At 37.1% G+C, this 20,117-nt stretch overlaps 2 protein-coding genes and 1 pseudogene across 2 annotated transcripts; all 3 read left to right on the forward strand.

The window, feature by feature from the left end:
* The first annotated feature begins 1,277 nt into the window (after positions 1–1,277).
* LOC141902709 (beta-1,4-N-acetylgalactosaminyltransferase bre-4-like) lies at positions 1,278–7,168 on the forward strand. Its single transcript, XM_074790589.1, has 6 exons — positions 1,278–1,521; positions 1,669–1,904; positions 1,998–2,185; positions 2,308–2,430; positions 3,173–3,271; positions 7,042–7,168. Exons 1-6 carry the CDS (start codon positions 1,278–1,280, stop codon positions 7,166–7,168), a joined length of 1,017 nt encoding a protein of 338 aa, XP_074646690.1.
* Positions 7,169–11,076: 3,908 nt separating this feature from the next.
* On the forward strand, positions 11,077–12,842 carry LOC141902780 (beta-1,4-galactosyltransferase 4-like; annotated as a pseudogene).
* A 2,481-nt stretch (positions 12,843–15,323) lies between these two features.
* On the forward strand, positions 15,324–16,504 carry LOC141902858 (beta-1,4-N-acetylgalactosaminyltransferase bre-4-like). The gene is made up of 4 exons (XM_074790811.1): positions 15,324–15,426; positions 15,798–16,036; positions 16,123–16,310; positions 16,378–16,504. Exons 1-4 carry the CDS (start codon positions 15,324–15,326, stop codon positions 16,502–16,504), a joined length of 657 nt encoding a protein of 218 aa, XP_074646912.1.
* Positions 16,505–20,117: the final 3,613 nt, after the last annotated feature.

Genomic DNA, 20,117 nt, shown 5'->3' on the forward strand with positions numbered 1-20,117 from the left:
GGCGTATGTTGATTTCAGCATCTAGGTCTGATAAGAACTTTTTAGTCCTGAAAAAAACTTAAAGCTATTTGCAGCTCCCGCAGAAAACAAAAGTTGATTTCAGCACCCACTGAAATTAACTTTTAGGTACTGGCAAATTTTCACATAACAAAATTATTGATGAGAGTATATTAATCGAGAGTTAAGTCCCAGATGTTGCAAAGACATTGCATTCCAAGTTATTCTGCGTTCCTGTTTGTGAAATCGGTTTAAAAGGCTTGTGAGTCGTAAATAGAAACCTGGGTCCAGTTCCACAGTTCCGAGTTGAAATTTAACTCTGAGTTAACTTATTGAAAATGAACTAAAGCCTGGTTTTCACGAGCGGGTTCCAGCTAGCTTTTTCCAGCTGCCGCAGGAAACCGCTCGTGAAAACCAGCCTTAACTCAGAGTTAACTCTAACTCACAACTGTGGAGCTTGGCCCAGGTTTCCAGCTAGCTTTTTCCAGCTGCTGCAGGAAACCGCTCGTGGCCCCGAGCTGGAAAACGCGGTAGCTGGAAATTGCTGGCTGGAAAATGTTTGCCGCAGCAGCTTCCAGCTCTGAAAAACGCTCGTGAAAACGGTCAAACTGCGGGAGCGGTTTCCAGCTACCAGCGGCAATTTCCAGCCATTGCATGCAATAGCTTTTTTTGTCCAGCAGCTTGGAAACGCTCGTAAAAACACGTGCCGCTGGTATTGAAATTAGGTTGACCGGGGGACCATGCGCATGCGTGCTTGTTGTTGCTCGAGGCATTTTCACGTAGCTGAAAAACAGCCGCAGGAAAAAGCTAGTTTATGCTATTGTTGAGTTTCAGTGTTTCGGTGTTGTGTAAATGAATAAGATAGGGAAAAGTGGATAAAAAGTGGAATTGATTCGTCAGTTATTGAGTGCGGTTTCACAAAATCCTCGACTTGTAGGCTTTTGGAAATTTTTCGTGCCTTTTCCACGTCTTTCTTAATGAACCGGTATATATAAAAATGATATCGATGACAATCTTTGGTATTTTGAATTTGCAAATTATTGTTTTTTCAGGGAATGTTTTCGGAAGGGTTCATCGAAAATGTATGTGGGCAAGCCGAAGAACCAACGTTTTCGAGTGGTAATCTTGTCAACAATTGTCGTACAAAGTCAAAATTATGAGGGGGATGCGCACAATTGTTTAAAGCTGGCGTTTTGTTTACCGCAGATGTTGTTTAGCATACGTTGCATTTATTTGATAGTTCTTCCTCTATGTCATTCAAATGCTTAATTCAAATAATCATGAAAACAATTCTATGCGCGGCAATTATCGGACTCACGATTCTTTCGATCTGGTATACTTTATACATATCCGTGTACAGCTCACCGGTAAAACGTATTTCCCATTGGAAAGCGCATATTACGTTGAAAAGAAACAGTCATCATCAGGCGATCAAGTTACCATTTCAACCAACCGAGCAGTTTGGTACACGATCACTTGATAACCACCAGAGATGTTATCTGAATACGCTATATCCAAAATCCGGTATGTTTCTTTATCAATCGTTATTACTCCATTAGACATTAATTAAAGAAAAACTAAAATGATGTGCATCAAACTAATCAAATTATTGTTTATCGCAACCAATTTCATAGGCTCTACATATGTTTATTTACTTATTCCTTTAAAAAGGTGGACCTGTGCAATGGTCTCTAGAACACCCCAGTATTCAAGAACTCAAGAAGCGTTTTTCAAATCTGCTACAACCCGACGGTCACGGTCGGCCTAATCATTGCGTTGCCGATCATCGAGTAGCCATCATTGTGCCGTACAGAAATCGCGAATTAAATCTGAGAACGTTTCTAAACCACATGCATCCATTCCTACTCAGGCAACCTATAGATTATAGAATATTTGTCATTGAACAGGTGAATGTTTGTGACTTTTGGTGTTACTATACGGAAGATGAGTGTTCTCAAGCAAGCACCAATCAATAAATGCTTGATTTAAACCTTTTTCAGAATGGTACTTTATCGTTTAATCGAGGAATGTTAATGAATATAGGATTCACTGAGGCAAGAAGAATGTATAATTTCACTTGCTTCATCTTCCATGATGTTGACTTGCTTCCCTTGGACGACCGAAATTTGTACACGTGTTCCGACAACCCTAGGCATTTGTCGGTGGCAATAGATATTTTTAATTTCAAGTATGTATATTAAGTATTTCTAGTATTTCTAAGAGGAGTTATTGCAGGAGGAAAAGTTTAGATCTTTCACTGCGTTCCGCTAGAAAAATATTAATATTTCTCTTCTGTTTTCATCGTTTTAGACTTCCATATAGTGATATTTTCGGTGGTGTTTGTGCAATAAAACCACAACAATTTACCCAGATGAACGGCTTTCCGAATGCGTACTGGGGCTGGGGAGGTGAAGATGATGACTTGGCTCTACGGTAAATGAATTATCGTTTGCGTGATTCCATATGAATAGAATCCCTATACATTCTTATTTTGAAACACTGGTTCTGGCTTCCACCAACTGACACGCATCGTGCATCATTGCATCGGGAAACATTTCCGTATGGCGCAGATGCACTTTATTGACCTAATAAAATCTAATGGTGAATGTATATGTCCAGTAAGATACAGGGAGAAGTTATGGCCCTGAGGCGCAGTTTATTACTTCTTGTCTCTCACCCGGTTATTTTGGAGACGCGTCAATGGATTCACGTATTACAAATTTTCCAGGGTTATATTTAAGACGCTTCCATCGATAATTATATTGCAAAAGAAGGGGGAAAACGTCGTTTTCCCCCGAATTCTGAGACCTCTAGTTTCTGAATGATTCGATATTTTGCATTGAATGATGGGTATATTTTTGGAAGGGTTTTTGGATCAGTCAAGTACGTATCATGCAACAGTCAATTATTAAAACGAATTTGACATTTGATGATTGCTAGCCCTGGCATAGGCCACATATCTCCTCACATGGAATGGGGATAACCACAATCGTTTGCATAATTGTAACTTACACAACTTAATGTTTCAAGGTACATATTGAAATTTTCCGATTGTCAAGCATTCCATCAAGTGGCTATGGTGTCACTCGACTGTTCGAAAGTTAAGCGTTCCTCTTAAACTACGCCCAGTTATGTTTGTAGGGTTATTGAAGAAATATTGTATCATTTGATTCAGATCGAAGAGCGCTGGCCTCACAATAACGCGTTATCCGTTGTACATCGCCAGGTATACTATGTTATCCCATCATAAAAACGCTCAAAAGAACCCTGAAAGGTAAGAAAATAATATAAATTATACATTATTGAACTATTACAACGTATCTATAATAGATAAGTAATTGTTTTCACTTAGTACATATGGGCGACAATCCCTGCCAAAAAGAAAATGTTTTGTTTCACGTAGCGAAAAAGACAATTCCACGCCGTATAGACATTTTCGCACCGCGAAGTCATGCGCCGAAATGTCCGTAGATGTATAAATTATGCGCGATCTTCTTAGATATTTGGGAAACCCTGAAATAGTTCGTCTTTTAACAGGTAGAGCGTTGTTTTGTGTAGAAAATCCCACAATAATAATGAAAAAAAAAACAGTCCGAAAATGTAACTGATGCTAGTATAGTTTATTCAACGTTTCGACTATATCCTAATATATATATATATATATATATATATATATATATATATATATATATATATATATATATATATATATATATATATATATATATATATATATATATATATATATATATATATATATATATATATATATATATATATATATATATATATATATATATATATATATATATATATATATATATATATATATATATATATATATATATATATATATATATATATATATATATATATATATATATATATATATATATATATATATATATATATATATATATATATATATATATAGATACATTCCAGAGACAAAGAGACTTATTCAAGTAACCAGAGATCATACAAACTAAAGGAAAATTAACGTAGAAACAGTTACACGCTAAAATAGAATTAAGAGAAGCAAACCAAAGGGTAATCAAAAGATAAAGCGGAAACGTCTTCGCGGATTTGTCTTTATCGCGGCTTTATTACTTCGCGTCAGTCTTTTTGGCGGGGATTGTCGCCCATATATACATTTGTGACCCTCATAAACCGAAAGTAGTTTGCAGAGCACTCCGTGTCGTATTTTGGTATCTTTTCATGGGTTCGAATCTAAATCCATTTCGTTTTCTAGATTCAAGTTACTTAAAACAGCTAAAGCGAGATTTGTCGACGATGGGCTGACGAATATCGTCGGATTATACACAGTTCTTCGAACGACGAACACTTCACTATATTCGTTTATCACTGTCGAATTGAAACAACCGACGAACGCACAACAGACTATAATCTCATAGAATCTGCACCGACATCATCTGCTGTCAACTACCGCAACGAATGAAGAGTATATGGCGAATTGTAAAAAAAAGAATTTATTCTAAATATACGATCTTGGGTACAAAAAGATTAATATCTTTTTTACGAATTGAAAAATCTTTTGTTTGACTTTTTCGAATGAGAAGTCGATAGTATTTTTCAAACTTCTTTTGATGGCCCTGGACGGCAGATTTCCATGCTTAGAAATGTATTCATTTGTAGAAATGTAATAAAGCGATCAGTTAAAAATATTCTACCCGTACAAGATCGGACATGGTAGAATAACTACACTTTGACGCGGAGAACAGATCATAAGTTTAAAACCCACACTATATACATAATTTCTAAGGTCAAAAGCAAAGTTTATTATTCAAAGATTTAAAACCAAAAGACACGACGTTTCAGACTCTAGAGACCATCGTTACACTTAACGTATATAGTCAGCCGTGTGTGCGTTTTAAACTTAATTAAGATCGGATATATTTATTCTGATTTCTTAGTTTCAAGCAATTTACATGTATTACTCGTCTAGAAATGCATTAACGATTTTTTTCCAAGTTCACAAATCAAATATAATTTTTTCTCGTATACACCAGGACGCCTCCGTATTCATATAGTATTTTATGATTTAGAAAATAGGTTGCCTATGTTGTATTGATCTATGGTGTATTAATTGTGGCTTGACAATCATCGATATCTAGTCTATCGTCGTTATGTCTTTTTGGAAAAATAAAACAAAAATCAAATGCTCGAAGTGATGTCTTTGCAGACGTTTCGAATCGATCGTGTATTCAAAGTGTGCATGATTTTCAATTACTCGTTTTTCATCTTCGATTGAAGTAAGTTCTTGCTGGCTGTCTTCACTTTAAGAGTCACTCAAAATACAACATCAAGCTCTATAACCACTGGGCAAGTGGACAAGTTCCATTGGTCTACTGGCTAGCGTTTAGAATATAGCGTTTTAATCTTGCAACATCTTTTTTTCTTTTCAGCTTATAAAGTTCTCCACCATAGTGCTTGTTCTGAACTTCGAGAGACTTTCCATACTCTCCCAAGCTCTGGTTTTTTCTTTCGGCCCATTTATATCAATTCATCATACGGGTAGAAGATTTTGACCTCTTTTGGTAATGTCAACTAAACTAAGATAAGTAGTATCTGGATAGTTGGGTGTTGGCCAACAGAATCATTCATTACTGTGGAATTTTATGAAATATTGGATTTCAATTTCTATTTGAGACGTACGTAAGTACGGGGAAAGGGTTTTAGTCACATCTTGGAGTAATCATTTAAAATGATTACTCCAAGGTCACATCACGATGCTTAGACCAATCGACTTTCCAATGTCGACAACGTAGCCGGGTCGCTAAAGACATTTGTCAAGTAGCGACATACGAGTCGACGAAAATGGACTTGCGGAGTGATACCGCGATATTAATCGACGCGATATATCGATTAAATTATTTCAAGAAAAATCAATAGCTTCCACAGATTTCATACGCATCTGTTGCATATTTTTGATTTTGTTTTAGTTGGTGATTGGAAGTCATGATGAAGTGTTTACGCGCGGCAATTTTTGTACTAATGATTCTTTCGATTTGGTATGCATTATACATATTCATGTACGTTTTATCGGTAAAACGCGCATTTATTATCTCAGAAAGAAGAAACAGTCACGGCAGTTTGTTAACAGCTTTATTTTCTGTGACCAAGACACCTTTTCAGCCATCCAAGAAGTTTGTAAGACCATTTGAAAAAGAGTCAAAAAGTCAATGTGTTCTTAGCACGCCACGTCCAGGTACGTATTTGGTTAATTTGCTATCTCTAATTTGATACCGGTCAACGGGAATATACTGGGCAAAGTTTTAAGAAACTTCGCAGCTATATCAGGTCACGGTCAATGCTCAACTAAACACATAGAATCTACTATATAACTTAATGGTTATCATTCAATATGCATCGATTGAATACATGATAATATATTTGAAAAGGTGGACCCATCCGATGGTCTGTTGAGCATCCCAGTTTTCCAGAACTCGAAAAGCGTTTTTCAAGCCTGCTACAACCCGACGGTCACGGTCGGCCTAATGATTGCGTTGCAGATCATCGAGTAGCCATCATTGTGCCGTACCGAAATCGCGAATTAAATCTGAGGACGTTTCTAAACCACATGCATCCATTCCTACTCAGGCAACCTATAGATTATAGAATATTTGTCATTGAACAACAGGTAATTTTCTCCTTTGTTTGATGTGCGTATGAAGTCTGTATACATCTATAAATGTAATGATATACATGTATATTATTTTTAGAATGACACTTTACCGTATAACAAAGGAATGTTAATGAATATAGGATTTATAGAGGCGAGAAGAGTGTATAATTTCACTTGCTTTATCTTCCACGATGTTGACTTGCTTCCCTTGGACGACCGAAATTTGTACACATGTTTCGATAACCCGAGGCATTTGTCGGTGTTAATAGATATTTTTAAGTTTAGGTATACGATCAGTATATTATCCGCCTAGTTAGTTTTATCGTAAGAGAATCATTCCTCGGAGCCATAATTGACAGTTTTGCCTAGCTATTTTAATTTCGTTTTCGACTTTGTAGACCTCTTTATAAAGATATCTTCGGCGGGGTTTGCGCAATAAAACCGGAACAGTTCATCCGTATGAATGGGTATTCGAATGTGTACTGGAACTGGGGAGCAGAAGACGATGACATGGCTCTACGGTAAACACTTAATTGCGTTTGTTTGATGATTTCAATTTTTTACGCTCATATGCATCTCGCAACATTACCCGTCTTCTTTCCGGTATATTACAGATCACAGATTTAGAATGTGCTAGAGAAAGAAAGAGCAAATTTACACGAATTTGGTCTTTCTTCCGATAGATTTCATCCTGTTGTGTTGGTTAAGTTATTGAAAAAAAACATATGTATTTTCCTTTAGATTGAAGAGAGCTGGCTTCAGAATTCATACGCGTTATCCATTGCACATTGGCAAGTATACGATGTTATCTCACAACAAGTCCCGAGAGAATCCTAACAGGTAAAAATAAGATTGAAAACAGAATAGATGTAAACTATATGTGGAACAGTGGCAAGACTTTGATAATTCCAGCCGATATCAGAACTCTTAATATACTATGGATGAATTGTAGTCACATGATCAAGACTATTATCATGTAGACCGACCTGGAAAAATAGTGAGTGAGTTGACCTGGTTGTGCAATCCCCGATCAAACGAAGCTGTGTAGGTATATGACGACCACAGAATAGGCCACGTTTAGGAAGAATATTCCGATTCAAGTGCAAAACCTATAATGCGAATACGATTACACGTATTGTATAAATATGTTCAGCACGTTCACAACTAATTCACCAAAACCATCTGGATTTCATAAAGACCCCAGCTCCCGTGATCGATTACTTCGTTTAATTGTTAGTGATAATTAATCAACGTAAATCTTCACTGTCAAAGTAATAATATATTCGGACTGATAAGCAAATCTACGCGTCAGGTCAGTTTGAAAATAACTAATACCGTGGTTTTTATGTTCACCAGCGCTTTCGATGCTTTACAATTATAGGTGGTAAATCTTTTTATAATTTCTGTAATTGAATATGAAATATCACGGGGATGTCAGATGTATCTGCTGATAAAATCATCAATTGTGATATTTGAAAGGTTCGATCAACTTCAATTATACGATCTACTTGAATCGTATAGTTGGTACTCTTCTGCAGATAATACATCTCCCTATATATCTCAATATCATTGTCATATCTTGATCGTTCAAATTAATTCTATAATGAAACGACTTGCGTGTTGGCTGTGGAAACTATAGAATTGAGGTAGAATTTTAAAAGGCTGTGCATTACTGTCGCAAAGAGATGCACAAACTCCCTCTTATTCTAGACAACACCCAAATACAATTCCTGATATATGATAAGGTCCAAATTGGGTCCTTACATCAAATTTGGAACGACCGATCGAGTCAGAGTGCGCATTCACACAGTCATGCGTTGCCATATTGGCTACAGATTGACTTGCCCCGCAAGATGTCGCCTTGAGAATCTTACACCGCAGTCTTTAAATCTAAATGATAGATTTATGAATCCCGGACTTTAACATATATATTTAGAATATTTTGATTACCGAAGTTTATCTTAAATCTGGACACATTAATCTACGCATGTTAAATTCTATGACATTTTCAAAGCATCAAAATTTGGAGGTAGGTCTTTTAGGTGGGTCCAAATTATTGGAGCGTTCCAAAATGGAACGGACTAACTTGGAACGGACTTTTTGCAAGTGTGAGCGCTTGGTCCAGTCAGAATAAATAATATGCACATCTCCCATTATTTCAAGAAATTAGGTTTTGGAAACTCTTTGTTTTTGCAAGCGCCCAAAATTATTTATGTATTTCTCGTTTTGTCGCGGTTGCAAAAACAAGGGCATTTTTGGGGGAATTTGTACTCTTTCGCATTTCATTACCACCTATATTCAAATGTCAGGAATTTTACTTTATGGCCCAAATCAGCCAAATACTAGTAAGCTGACAATAGAATTTTTTCCAAAACATTGGTCGATGTATACAACGAGTAATTGTATCTTTTGGCAATGATCATAACATGTAATATTTTTACATACAAAAGTCAAACCTGTGATCATAAACAGCCTCGTTAAGTATAGTCATTAGGTTACTTCTTTGCGGTTGGGATCTTTTTCTGTTTCGCTCATCAATACATTCATACCAAATATCACTTCATTTTCTAGATTCAATTTACTTAGAACAGCCTATCGAAGATTTGACATCGACGGGTTGACAAATATCGGCGAATTTTACAAAGTTCTTGAAAGGACACACAGTCCGCTATTCTCATATATCACCGTTGAATTAGGACGACCGGCACCAACAACGGATGCGCACCATCAAACGACGAACTATTATTAGCTCCTCGCAACTTCAGTGTCTCGGATGTATCATGTTTTGTTTTCTTTCTATTATTGTAAAAACCTTACACACAGCAAGAAACAGGAAACGGAAAAAAGAAACAGAAACACTTTCTGTTTGGACTTGTTACTTTGCTCCGAAAACATCATTCGATGTATATGGTTGTATTCATGTTGTAGTTTTCATTCATAGTTGTTGTATTATATCAATCCATAGAACTCATGTGATAATCCTTTTTCAGTACTGTGAAGGTTGTTTAACTAGATTCTCTCCAATAGTTGTAGATATTGATACAATGTGCCTCGATGAGTGTATGTTCAGAATAAATCAGTGTTGTTATAGATCTTTCAACTGGAAGGAAGTCTCGTCGTTTCTCCCGGACCTGAGAAATTCTCTGGAGTCCTCGATAGTATGGACAAAGCCTGAGTTTTTCATCACGATGAATATAATGACGAACCCTATAAAATACAGGATTACGGGATACTTTTGTCTACATTTTTCACGTATCAACTAGTGGACGAACACTATAGCAACGCCAATACAACATTCATTCATTCATTGACTATGTTATCTCCTCTGTTGGAAAAAAAGCTCAAATAGTTAATTAAGAATAGCTTTGGATGGAAGCTACATTCTAACCAGAATTGCATTCAATATTTCTTATCCTGATATACATAACGTTTTCTAGATAAAGGTTTTCATTTCAAAAATAGTTTTGCTTATTATGTTGAATCGATCGACTGGAGTTCATTAGCTTGATAGTTATTGGTGTCTGGCATCGTTGCTTGCGTTTGTATCCTGTGTTATAAAAAAAAACGAATCAAAATACCCATTACAGAGTGAGTTATGTGTATACATCATGCGCATTGGAATCGATCGGTGTCGGTGAAAACACATGCACGATTCGTTAAGTAGCTAATACCCCAGAGTTAATAAAAGGGCGATTTTTTTTTAAATCAGTTGTCATGGGACATTTTGCTCACTTGCCAAAGTGCTTGCAAATTTTACAATATTCAGTTCCAGGTTCAGTCTCAGTTTCAGATTCAGATTCAGATTCAGGTTTATTGCTCTACAAGAGAAGATACATTTTGTTCATAAAAAAAGACACGAAAAGTTTACAGAGGGGATACACTAAAATATATTCATCTATAGTACGGTCATGTTGAATAAGATTTAACGTACGATTCTGGAGTTAGTTTTATCCGAAGGGCTCTACGATCGACGGTGGCAATCGTGGATTCAAATTGTTACAATAGAGGATTCCGGGGTCGCTATACTATGCTTTCGGACATCGATAGAGAATTTCTCCTCAGATTCCATCGAAATCCATAGTTCCTCAATTTTTTTTCATGAATGATTAAATCTTTTGAAGTGGGTACGGTTACGTAGACCAATTACAATGGATAGACTAATGGTTGCTGCATTGAAGTGATACGTTGACCCTAGGCTAGTTGATTTATGGAACCCCTGAATCGATACTTTGTATATGGTAATGTACAATCGGATCTCCTTTTTGTGTATACTGTTCAGGAAGAAGAATTCGATCAATCCAATATAAAAACTGCGGAATAGGAAAATGAGAGGGGGAAATGGCGTCATTCTTTTGCTAAATATAATTTAGTTTACTCAATCATTGCTCTCCAACCATTTGTGTTCGTTTCCCCTAATATTTATCTATTTGGAAATGCTCATACAGGTTTGTTGCGGTTCAAGTACGTAGAATAGAAGTGAATGCATGGAACGCGATAAATGAAAACAACATTTTCAATAGTCTACAACGACATTCTTGAATGTGACCGCCATTTTCAATTGATATCGCATCCTTCTTTGTTGACAATAGATACGTAATTATTGGGATTAATCAAAGTTGACTTATAAGTATCGCAGATGTTACGCCGCATACGTTGTGTTTATTGTTAGTTTTTCTGTCTAGTGCAGAAGCGTCATGGGGACATCATTTACGAGAAATGAAAAATGTTACTTTCAGTTGAGATATATCTCAACATAAAATCATTTACGATTAATAAAGAGCTTCGTCGAGCTATTATCGATTCAGACACTTTCTTCTTAAATTCAAAATTCGATTTTTCCGTCGAGATCCACCGCCGTCCTGGGGACATCATTTATGAAAAACAAAATTGATGTTATGTCGAGTTATTATCTCAACATAAATTCATTTACGACTAATAAAAGTTTTCCAACTTTTTTATTAATCGTAAATGAATTTATGTTGAGATATATCTCAACTGAAAATGAAATTTCTTAATTCCTAAATGATGTCCCCAGGACGCTCGTAGATTCTTGATTCTTTCGATTTTGTATACTTTATATGTATCCGTACGCCCCTATTGGAATGAGCAATTAATCAGTTTAGAAAGTAGAAACAGTTATGGCAGTTTGCTTACAGCTATGTTGTCTGCAACTTAACCACCTTTCCAGTCATCTAAGGAATTTGTGAGACTCTTTGAAAAGGAATCGAAAATTCAATGAGTTTAAAGGTAGCTGATTCGGGCCATACTAAAAATTTTTTCTATACTGTCGTGTTTGGCCTGGGGCGTCTTTGCCAAACGGGGATCCTCGTTGATATCCTTGGTCCGTTCATGAGATATGTGGTTTCCTCAAATCCTCATAGTATCGATCATAACGAAAACTCCGCTCTTAATATATATTTCAATATCTTTTATTCTTGACGATACGTATATATAAAATGTCGAGGCCTTTCTAAACATGTCTTGCCCATGCAAGATCTCTAGCTCGACTCCCCTGTTGCCTCTAAAACTCTCCCTAATATCTCGTGGATCTCGTGATGCAACCAACATCTGGTTTCCATCACTGCCCACGCAGATCCTGCATGCTTAAACCCCGCATCCTATTGTTCGCATTCCTGTGACCAACAGGAATCCCACTTATAATGTTTGTATCTAATAACTTTATAACAGTACAGCTAAAGCAACGATAAAAAATTGTTTACATTGGCCCGTTTTTTTGTTTCCTCACGCGAGAATTAAAAACTTCTGGTTTTCCCGCGTGAGAAAACAAAACGTTTTGGTTGCTCGTGCGAGAATTCAAAAAGTTCGGTCGGCCTAATGCTTGCGTTGCCGATCGATCGAGTATCCACATTGTGCCGTACAGAAATCGCGAACTAAATCTATGAACGCTTCTAAACCATATGCATCCATTCCTACTCAGGCAACCTATAGATTATAGCATATTTGTCATTGAACAGATGAATTTTGTGCCTTTCAGTGTTACTATACGTAAGTGTTTTCAAGCATCAATCGATGAATGCTTGATTTTTTTCAGATTGATACTTAAACGTTTAATCGGTGGTATTTTTTTCGGTGGTATTTGTGCAATAAAACCAGAACAATTTACTCAGATGAATGGCTTTCCGAATGCGTACTAGGGCGGGGGGGGAGGGGTGAAGATGATGACTCGGCTCTACGGTAAATGAATTATCGTTTGTGTGATTCCATGAACAGAATCCCTATACACGTAGTCAATTTTAAAGCACTGGTTTCTGGCTACCGCCACCTGACACGCTTCATGCATCATTGCATCGGGAAACGTTTCAAACGCAGCAGATGGGCTGTGTTGACCTATATTACGAAAATCTAATGGTGAATGTATAGGTCCAGTTACATACAGGGAGAAGTTATGTTTTTTTTAATCTTAAAATATATATGGATTTTCCCTGTTATTTATTTGGCTGGTAAATTTCGTTTGATTTTTTGATTGAGTGTCCCTTACAGACCCACCACACCTGCCGGGAGCGAAACAGGGGGTTTCATTTTGAAATCGGAAATCGAAGTAAAAATATAGTTGTGTGATCGGAGGTCGAGTTAACAGAATTTTTTTTTAAAATCGAAGTACATAATTGGAAATTCGGTTCCGGTTCATTCAAACAATCTTCCATTCAGTCTGAACCGACAAGCTACTGATTTGGGTGAATCCCTTACTGAACGTAGTAAATAGAACCACAATCGACACTATGTGAACTGTCACTAATAAATGAAAACAAAAAAAAAACTTCTTCCAAAAATCGGTGTTTATTTCTGAATGCAAATTCCTCACTTAACAAATTGATGCATAAAAGTAGACCAACTTACCGGTAGTATTAACGAAATTATGGATCAAAACGCGCAAGGAGAGCATGTGCGACAGACTAGTTCATGCAACTGCCACCAGGAGACTTTGAAAGAACCATATCTTCAGTTAAGCCCTTTTGGTACATCGATACTTTTTACATGGTAGCCCTTGTATGTAGCTGGATCCATATATCCTGCATATTGTTGACCCAGGTTGCGCTTCTTGGAAATAAGTCATATGTTATGAACTGTAGAATTATTTCGATGACGCTTCCCAGTGCGATATATGAACCAGTTAGGCAGAAATCCGTTATCGCTGCTATGTAGCTATATTTATTATTATTATTATAAATTTTCCACTTTCAAGCCAAAAATGTTTCATAAAATGTAACTCCTCTCAGATTCGACGACTAACAGCTAATAAACGTAATTTTCAATTATGAAAGAACTATAACCCAGCGCCTGACCATTTCGAATTTGCGTATTGTAATTCATCATGAATTAATTCCGCATAATTATTGGGTCTAAACAGCGAATAAGAAGGTCGCAAGCATCATCATCCATTGATAAATGTACATCCCCAAAAGCCTACACATTACCGGACGACCTTGAGCTTCAAACTCAACCGTAAATCACGGATTCGGACTAACATCAGTCTGGATCCGTCATTTCCCGCGAACAATAACTACATCGGTGCGCAACGAAACAACATGGCGGATGGTTGAAATTTGAAAACGATTTCAATTGGTCTCCTAAGATTTCTATTATACTTTCTTTCGCTCATCTTTGATAGTATATAACTGAGTAATTATTATAACATTTGATTGCTTAATTACAGTTGGGAAGAGGTTAGCTGGCATGAAAATCGACTGTGGCTGACTAATTGACGCGCACAGATAAAGCGATGAGGTTTCAAAAGATGTCGCCAAAATGCTTGTATCATCAGGGGTAGACTATATCCAAAGATAAATGAAAACTCCACCTTGTTGATCGTCAGTTGATTTTGCTGTAATTATTTCGTCTGGATAAATCGACACATACTTCATTTCAAAATCTGTGTTCAGTAGAATTTCTTTCATTAAAATGAGAATCTATTAGACTAATTTTTGACTAATGTATTCAGGAGTGAATTTGAATTGATCTCAAAACCAGAGAAAGCATTCTTGAAAGCTTTAGAAAGTCCTAGACTCATAATCAAATTCTGTGAAGGTCTTTTGCGCGAATCAAGCCAAGGGCTCAGGTGGCTAAAATTCAATTCCTCACTGTCCTATAATGCCGAGTACGACGGAGCAATATGATGACGGCCCTGCCCCGCGCGCTCCATCTGAGACAAAAATAAGTTGGACTGTATTGCTTCGATGCTTTACCAAATGGACTCCTAATATCCACATATCCAGCATAATGTTGAACCAGGTTGCGCTTCTTGTCAATAGTCATATGTTATGGGCTAGAATGATTTCGATGAAATCTTCGTACGCTTCCCAGTTCGACATATGAACCAATTAGGCAGAAACCCGTTATCGCTGCTATGCAGCTATATTTTAGATTTATAATTACATATTCATTGGGATTACTCAAAGTTGACTTATAACATGGACGTATAAACTAGTGAATACGTCCATGCTTCTAGGTATTGCAGGTGTTACGCCGCATGCGTCGTGTTTATTGTTAGTTCTTCTGATGAGCGATTCAAATATACTATATTTGAATAGTCATGATGAAAATATGTTTACGGGCAATTAGTGGACTCATGATTTTTCCGATTTTATATACTTTATACGTTTTCGTGCGCATCTATTGGAATGAGCAAACAATCAGCTTAGAAAGAAGTTTGCTTACAGCTATGTTGTCTACGGCTAAACCATCTTTTCAGTCATCTAAGAAATATGTAAGACCCTTTGAAAAGGAATCGAAAATTCGATGCGATCTTGGCACGCCACGACCAGGTACGTTTTTGCTTGATTTCATTAATAGCTATAGTTATGAATTCATTGCAATCAGTAGACTCCTTGCTTGGTACTGGTCAACTCAGAGCCTTATTTGATACCGGTCAACTCTGAGAAAGCTCGGGGTACGGTTTAAGATACTTTCAAGTTAACGGCCATTTGTGGACTCGAGCCAATGCTGCCTAGGCCTATTAGGGTAGACTCAACTGACATCGTAACCGATTGCCTCGGATTATTGCAGCCCTAAAAAAATTTCAAAATGACTCCATTACAATTCATTTGCAAATGAGATCCATTATTGACTCGGAGAAACTTGCATCTAGCACTGCCAATTTCACTGACAGAGATCTTCTTTCATTTATTCATTTAAGATAGTGGACCCATACAGTGGTCGCTTGAATGCCCTAGTATTCGAGAACTCGAAAAGCGTTTTTCAAACCTACTGCAACCCGACGGTCACGGTCGGCCTAGTAATTGTGTTGCCGATCACCGAGTAGCCATCATTGTGCCGTACAGAAATCGCGAATTAAATCTGAGAACGTTTCTGAACCACATGCATCCATTCCTACTCAGGCAACCTATAGATTATAGAATATTTGTCATTGAACAGGTGAATTTTTGTGACTTTTAGTGTGCGGTTGATGAATGTTTACAAGTATCAATCGATAAATGCTTGATTTAAACGACATTTTTCAGATTGATAATTTAACCTTTAACCGAGGAATGTTAATGAACATAGGATTCATTGAGGCAAGACGAGTGTATAACTTTACTTGCTTCGTATTTCATGATGTCGACTTGCTTCCTATGGATCACCGGAATCTGTACACGTGTTCGGACAACCCGAGGCATTTATCGGTGGAAGTAGATTTTATAAAATCAATGTATGTTAATTGAGTGGTCAACGTATTGATAGATGAGAACATTTTAGTAAGCCATTCTTCGTTGCAGACTTCCGCCTGACGATGTATTCGGTGGGGCTTGTGCAATAAAACTGGAACAATTCATCAGGATCAACGGATCTCCGAATACATACTGGGGCTGGGGAGGTGAGGATGATGACTTGGCTCTACGGTAAATAAATCGCCATCTTTCTAATTACATGTTCTTTCAAAAATGCCAGTACATTGTTGAACTTCGAACCCGATAGGGATAATATTCATTGACTGGTTCTATAGTCAGTAACTTCTGCTCTACTGAGCAACGAAATGTTTCTAGCTAATCAAACGCTTAGTTTAATTCACATAAATTCTCATAGCCTTTGCAAAAACTTAGATTTATTCAATTCAATTTAGAAGTAATTTAAGAAGAAACACAATACCCGTGTAACATAAGAGAGAAAATCCACAAAACAGCAGGATATTTGATAAAATAAATCAATCAAAGGAACTGAGTCTAATGGTCATACATCTGATATCACTTAAGTGGCTGAAACGTGGACTAAGATGACAACAATAATGCCCACTAAATCATTGATTAACATATGAAGAGAAATATACATGAATTTGTGATGAGAAATTCGTGTTTTCCTTCGATATTTTCATCTAGTTCGAGTTTGTAAAGTTGTTGAAAAAATCAATCCTTGATCGTGAAATGCTGGCCTGAAAATTTGTGTCTTTCTTAAGTTCTGCATCCGTTTTTTATCATCTCTCCGATATTTTCGTCCAGTTTTAGTTGTAGAGTAATCGAAATAAATATCATTTCCTAGATCTAAGAGCGCTGGCCTGAAAATTCTTCGTTATCCATCGTACATTGGCAAGTATACGATGTTACCCCACACAAAGTCTCGAAGGAATCCTAAAAGGTAAAAGAACTTTAAAAAGAATAGAATAGATGTTAACTAAAAGTGGAAATAGAGCATAAGTGTGGTGCCCCCGAGTCACTCTGGATATATTTGTATCATTATCAAAAATATATTTGGAAATGATTTTATTGATGTATCATAATCGAAGCCATTCATTTGAAGGACCGAAAGAAACAATACAGTGAGTGAATTATCTTCTGCCATCCTTGATCAAACGAAGTGGGTATAATGCTCTGATCGGCCGGAGAGGGAAGCTCACATGTTTTGCGCTTTTCGGTAAAAGATGCCGATTCAGGTGCAAAAACCGTTATACAATTATAAGATAACGCGTATCTTAGAACATTCGAGTATAAAATGCAGAACACTAGCTCAATCTCAACAAATTCATCAAAACCAGTCTGAAATTACATAGGTCTCATGCAGTACTCGTGATCGATTACTTCATTAATATCAACAAAAGATCATAAATTTTTACTAAAGAGGTGATAAGATTACTTGAATCAGAGTTGGCACTCCGCAGATGATACATCACCCTATATATCAATTCATTTCCTAATTAATTTTCATAAAGCCAATACGTAGCTGCTCAGAAACGAAAATAACTAAAACGTGACCATACTCATTATCCTTCTGCAACTAGATTCAAAATGTCAAAGGTTTCGATTTGATGAAAATTCATAAATATTCTTAATTGGTAAACTCTAAGTCAATGCTACGCACTGGTAAGCCTGATCCGTTTTCATCATAACAAGCTTTATGGTGGCTGATTCAGGCGATAACGCAAAATCATTGACAAGGGCGTTAGATAAAATGATATTGCCCAAACATTTTCGTGGCATCGGTTTTGGTAATTCTTCAAGTTCAAGTAATACACTCAACAACAAGGTGCCCATGGGCACTGTTAGATTCAGCGCAGAGGTTAGTGGATTGAAGGAGTTAATCATATCCACCATACCGGGCAACCGTATACTAGACCATACATTGGTTTAGTAAGGTACTCTATCAGCTTATACTTAACTTAAGAGGAAATGCATGTTATAAAAGTATAAGGTAATTAGATTTTAAATGACGAAAAGTTGTTTACACAAGGAAGAGAAAGTAAATACGTAGCACATTTTAATTAAGTAAGCCTAATAGATTTTGAAATGAAATACATATATATAATCGTTATAAATTATAAGCCTCTAATAGATTACAAGGTTTCGTTGAATCAAAAGCATCTCAGATGTCATATTTATATTTTTGTTGCTGAAGCTGAGATCAAATCTAGCTGTATCGGGAGATGCAATGAAAGTATTCTAAGTTCAATACAAACTCTTTCAGAAAAGATTTTCAGGATTCAAAGCCAAGACCTAAGGCTAAAAAATTGATGCCTTGTCTCTCCACGCATTGCTGAGCTTAAAAGTTGATACAGCCGGCCACCTATCTTTACCCTTTACATCACTTTTTAAAAAACCATGATCAATTATATTTTTACTATAACAGAACCATTTTTAGCTCCGCTGTGACCGAAGGTCAGCGGAGCTAATGGGTTGGGGGTGAGCCGTCGTCGTCCGTTCGTTCGTTCGTGCGTCTGTCAACTTTTTTTCTTCAAATCGCTACTAGTCCTACAGTTTTAATCGGATCAATTCCAAATTTGGTATGAATGTTCTATGGACCACGGACTATGAAGTTACACAGCCATATTTTGGATTTGTCCCCAGGAGCACCCCCTGGGGGTGGAGTTTATATTTCTTCAAATCGCTACTAATCCTACAGTTTTAATCAGATCAATTCCAAATTTGGTATGAATGTTTTATGGACCTAGGCCTATAAAGTTACAGAGCCATTTTTTGGATTCGTCCCCCAGGGGGCGCCCCTGGGGTTGGAGTTCCTATTTCTTCAAATCGCTACTAGTCCTACAGTTTAATCACATCAATTCCAAATTTGGTATCAATGTTCTACGGACCAAGGCCTATAATGTTACAGAGCCATTTTTGGATTCTTCCCCCAGGGGCGCCCCTTGGGGTGGAGTTACTGTTTCTTTAAAGCGCTACTTGTCCTACAGTTTTAATCAGATCAATTCCAAATTTGGTGTGAATGTTCTATGGACCACGGACTATGAAGTTACAGAGCCTTTTTTATTCGTCTACCAAGGGGCGCCTCTGGGGGGTGGAGTTTCTATTTCTTCAAATTGCTATTAGTCCTACAGTTTTAATCAGATCAAGTCAAAATTTGGTATGAATGTTCTATGGACCAATACCTACAAAGTACAGAGCCCTTTTTGGATTTGGCCAAAAGGGGGAACCCCTAGGTATGCAGCTTCCATTTCTTCAAATCACACAGCGGAGCTATATTAGCAGATAGGCTCCTTGTTTTCTGTTTCGCTTATCAATACATCACTTTATTTTCTAGGTTCAAGTTATTTAAAACGGCCAAGTCGAGATTCGCCAAGGACGGGCTGACGAATATTGGTGAATTGTACACAGTGCTTGCAAGGGAAAATAATCTGCTGTACTCATTTATCAAGGTTAAATTGCAACGTCCGAAAAACTTATCCAGATACACCGCTCCCCGGCAACTACTTCACGCGCGTTGATTATGAGCTCCCAGTCCCGCAACTTCAGTGTCTCGTCGTAGGATGTGTTCCATGCTTTTTATTTGCGTTAATGTAAACGCCGACATCAAATGTTCTATGACGATGTTGATTGGGAGGACCACAGACATAAGAATTGAATGAATTTCATTTTTCTGCCGAACGATTTAGGGGCCGTGCATAAAGTACGTACGTCCGTAGGGGGTGGGGGGGGTGGCGGGTTCTAAAATCCGTACAAAAGCGTACAGGGGGAGGGGAGGGGAGGGGTCAGCTAAAAACGTACATACTTTCCAAGGGGGGAAGGTTAATATT

Source organism: Tubulanus polymorphus, chromosome 1, assembly GCF_964204645.1.
Source record: "Tubulanus polymorphus chromosome 1, tnTubPoly1.2, whole genome shotgun sequence".
NCBI classification, from domain to species: domain Eukaryota; kingdom Metazoa; phylum Nemertea; class Palaeonemertea; order Tubulaniformes; family Tubulanidae; genus Tubulanus; species Tubulanus polymorphus.

Excerpts from the sequence above, each read along its gene's own strand:
- LOC141902858 (XM_074790811.1), top strand. The coding sequence starts at position 15,324 with ATGTTGTCTACGGCTAAACCATCTTTTCAGTCATCTAAGAAATATGTA. Across the intron at positions 15,427-15,797 it reads TCTTGGCACGCCACGACCAG|ATAGTGGACCCATACAGTGG; the intron begins GTACGTTTTTGC and ends TATTCATTTAAG. Across the intron at positions 16,311-16,377 it reads GTAGATTTTATAAAATCAAT|ACTTCCGCCTGACGATGTAT; the intron begins GTATGTTAATTG and ends TCTTCGTTGCAG.
- LOC141902709 (XM_074790589.1), top strand. The coding sequence starts at position 1,278 with ATGAAAACAATTCTATGCGCGGCAATTATCGGACTCACGATTCTTTCG. Across the intron at positions 2,186-2,307 it reads ATAGATATTTTTAATTTCAA|ACTTCCATATAGTGATATTT; the intron begins GTATGTATATTA and ends TCATCGTTTTAG. Across the intron at positions 2,431-3,172 it reads GATGATGACTTGGCTCTACG|ATCGAAGAGCGCTGGCCTCA; the intron begins GTAAATGAATTA and ends CATTTGATTCAG.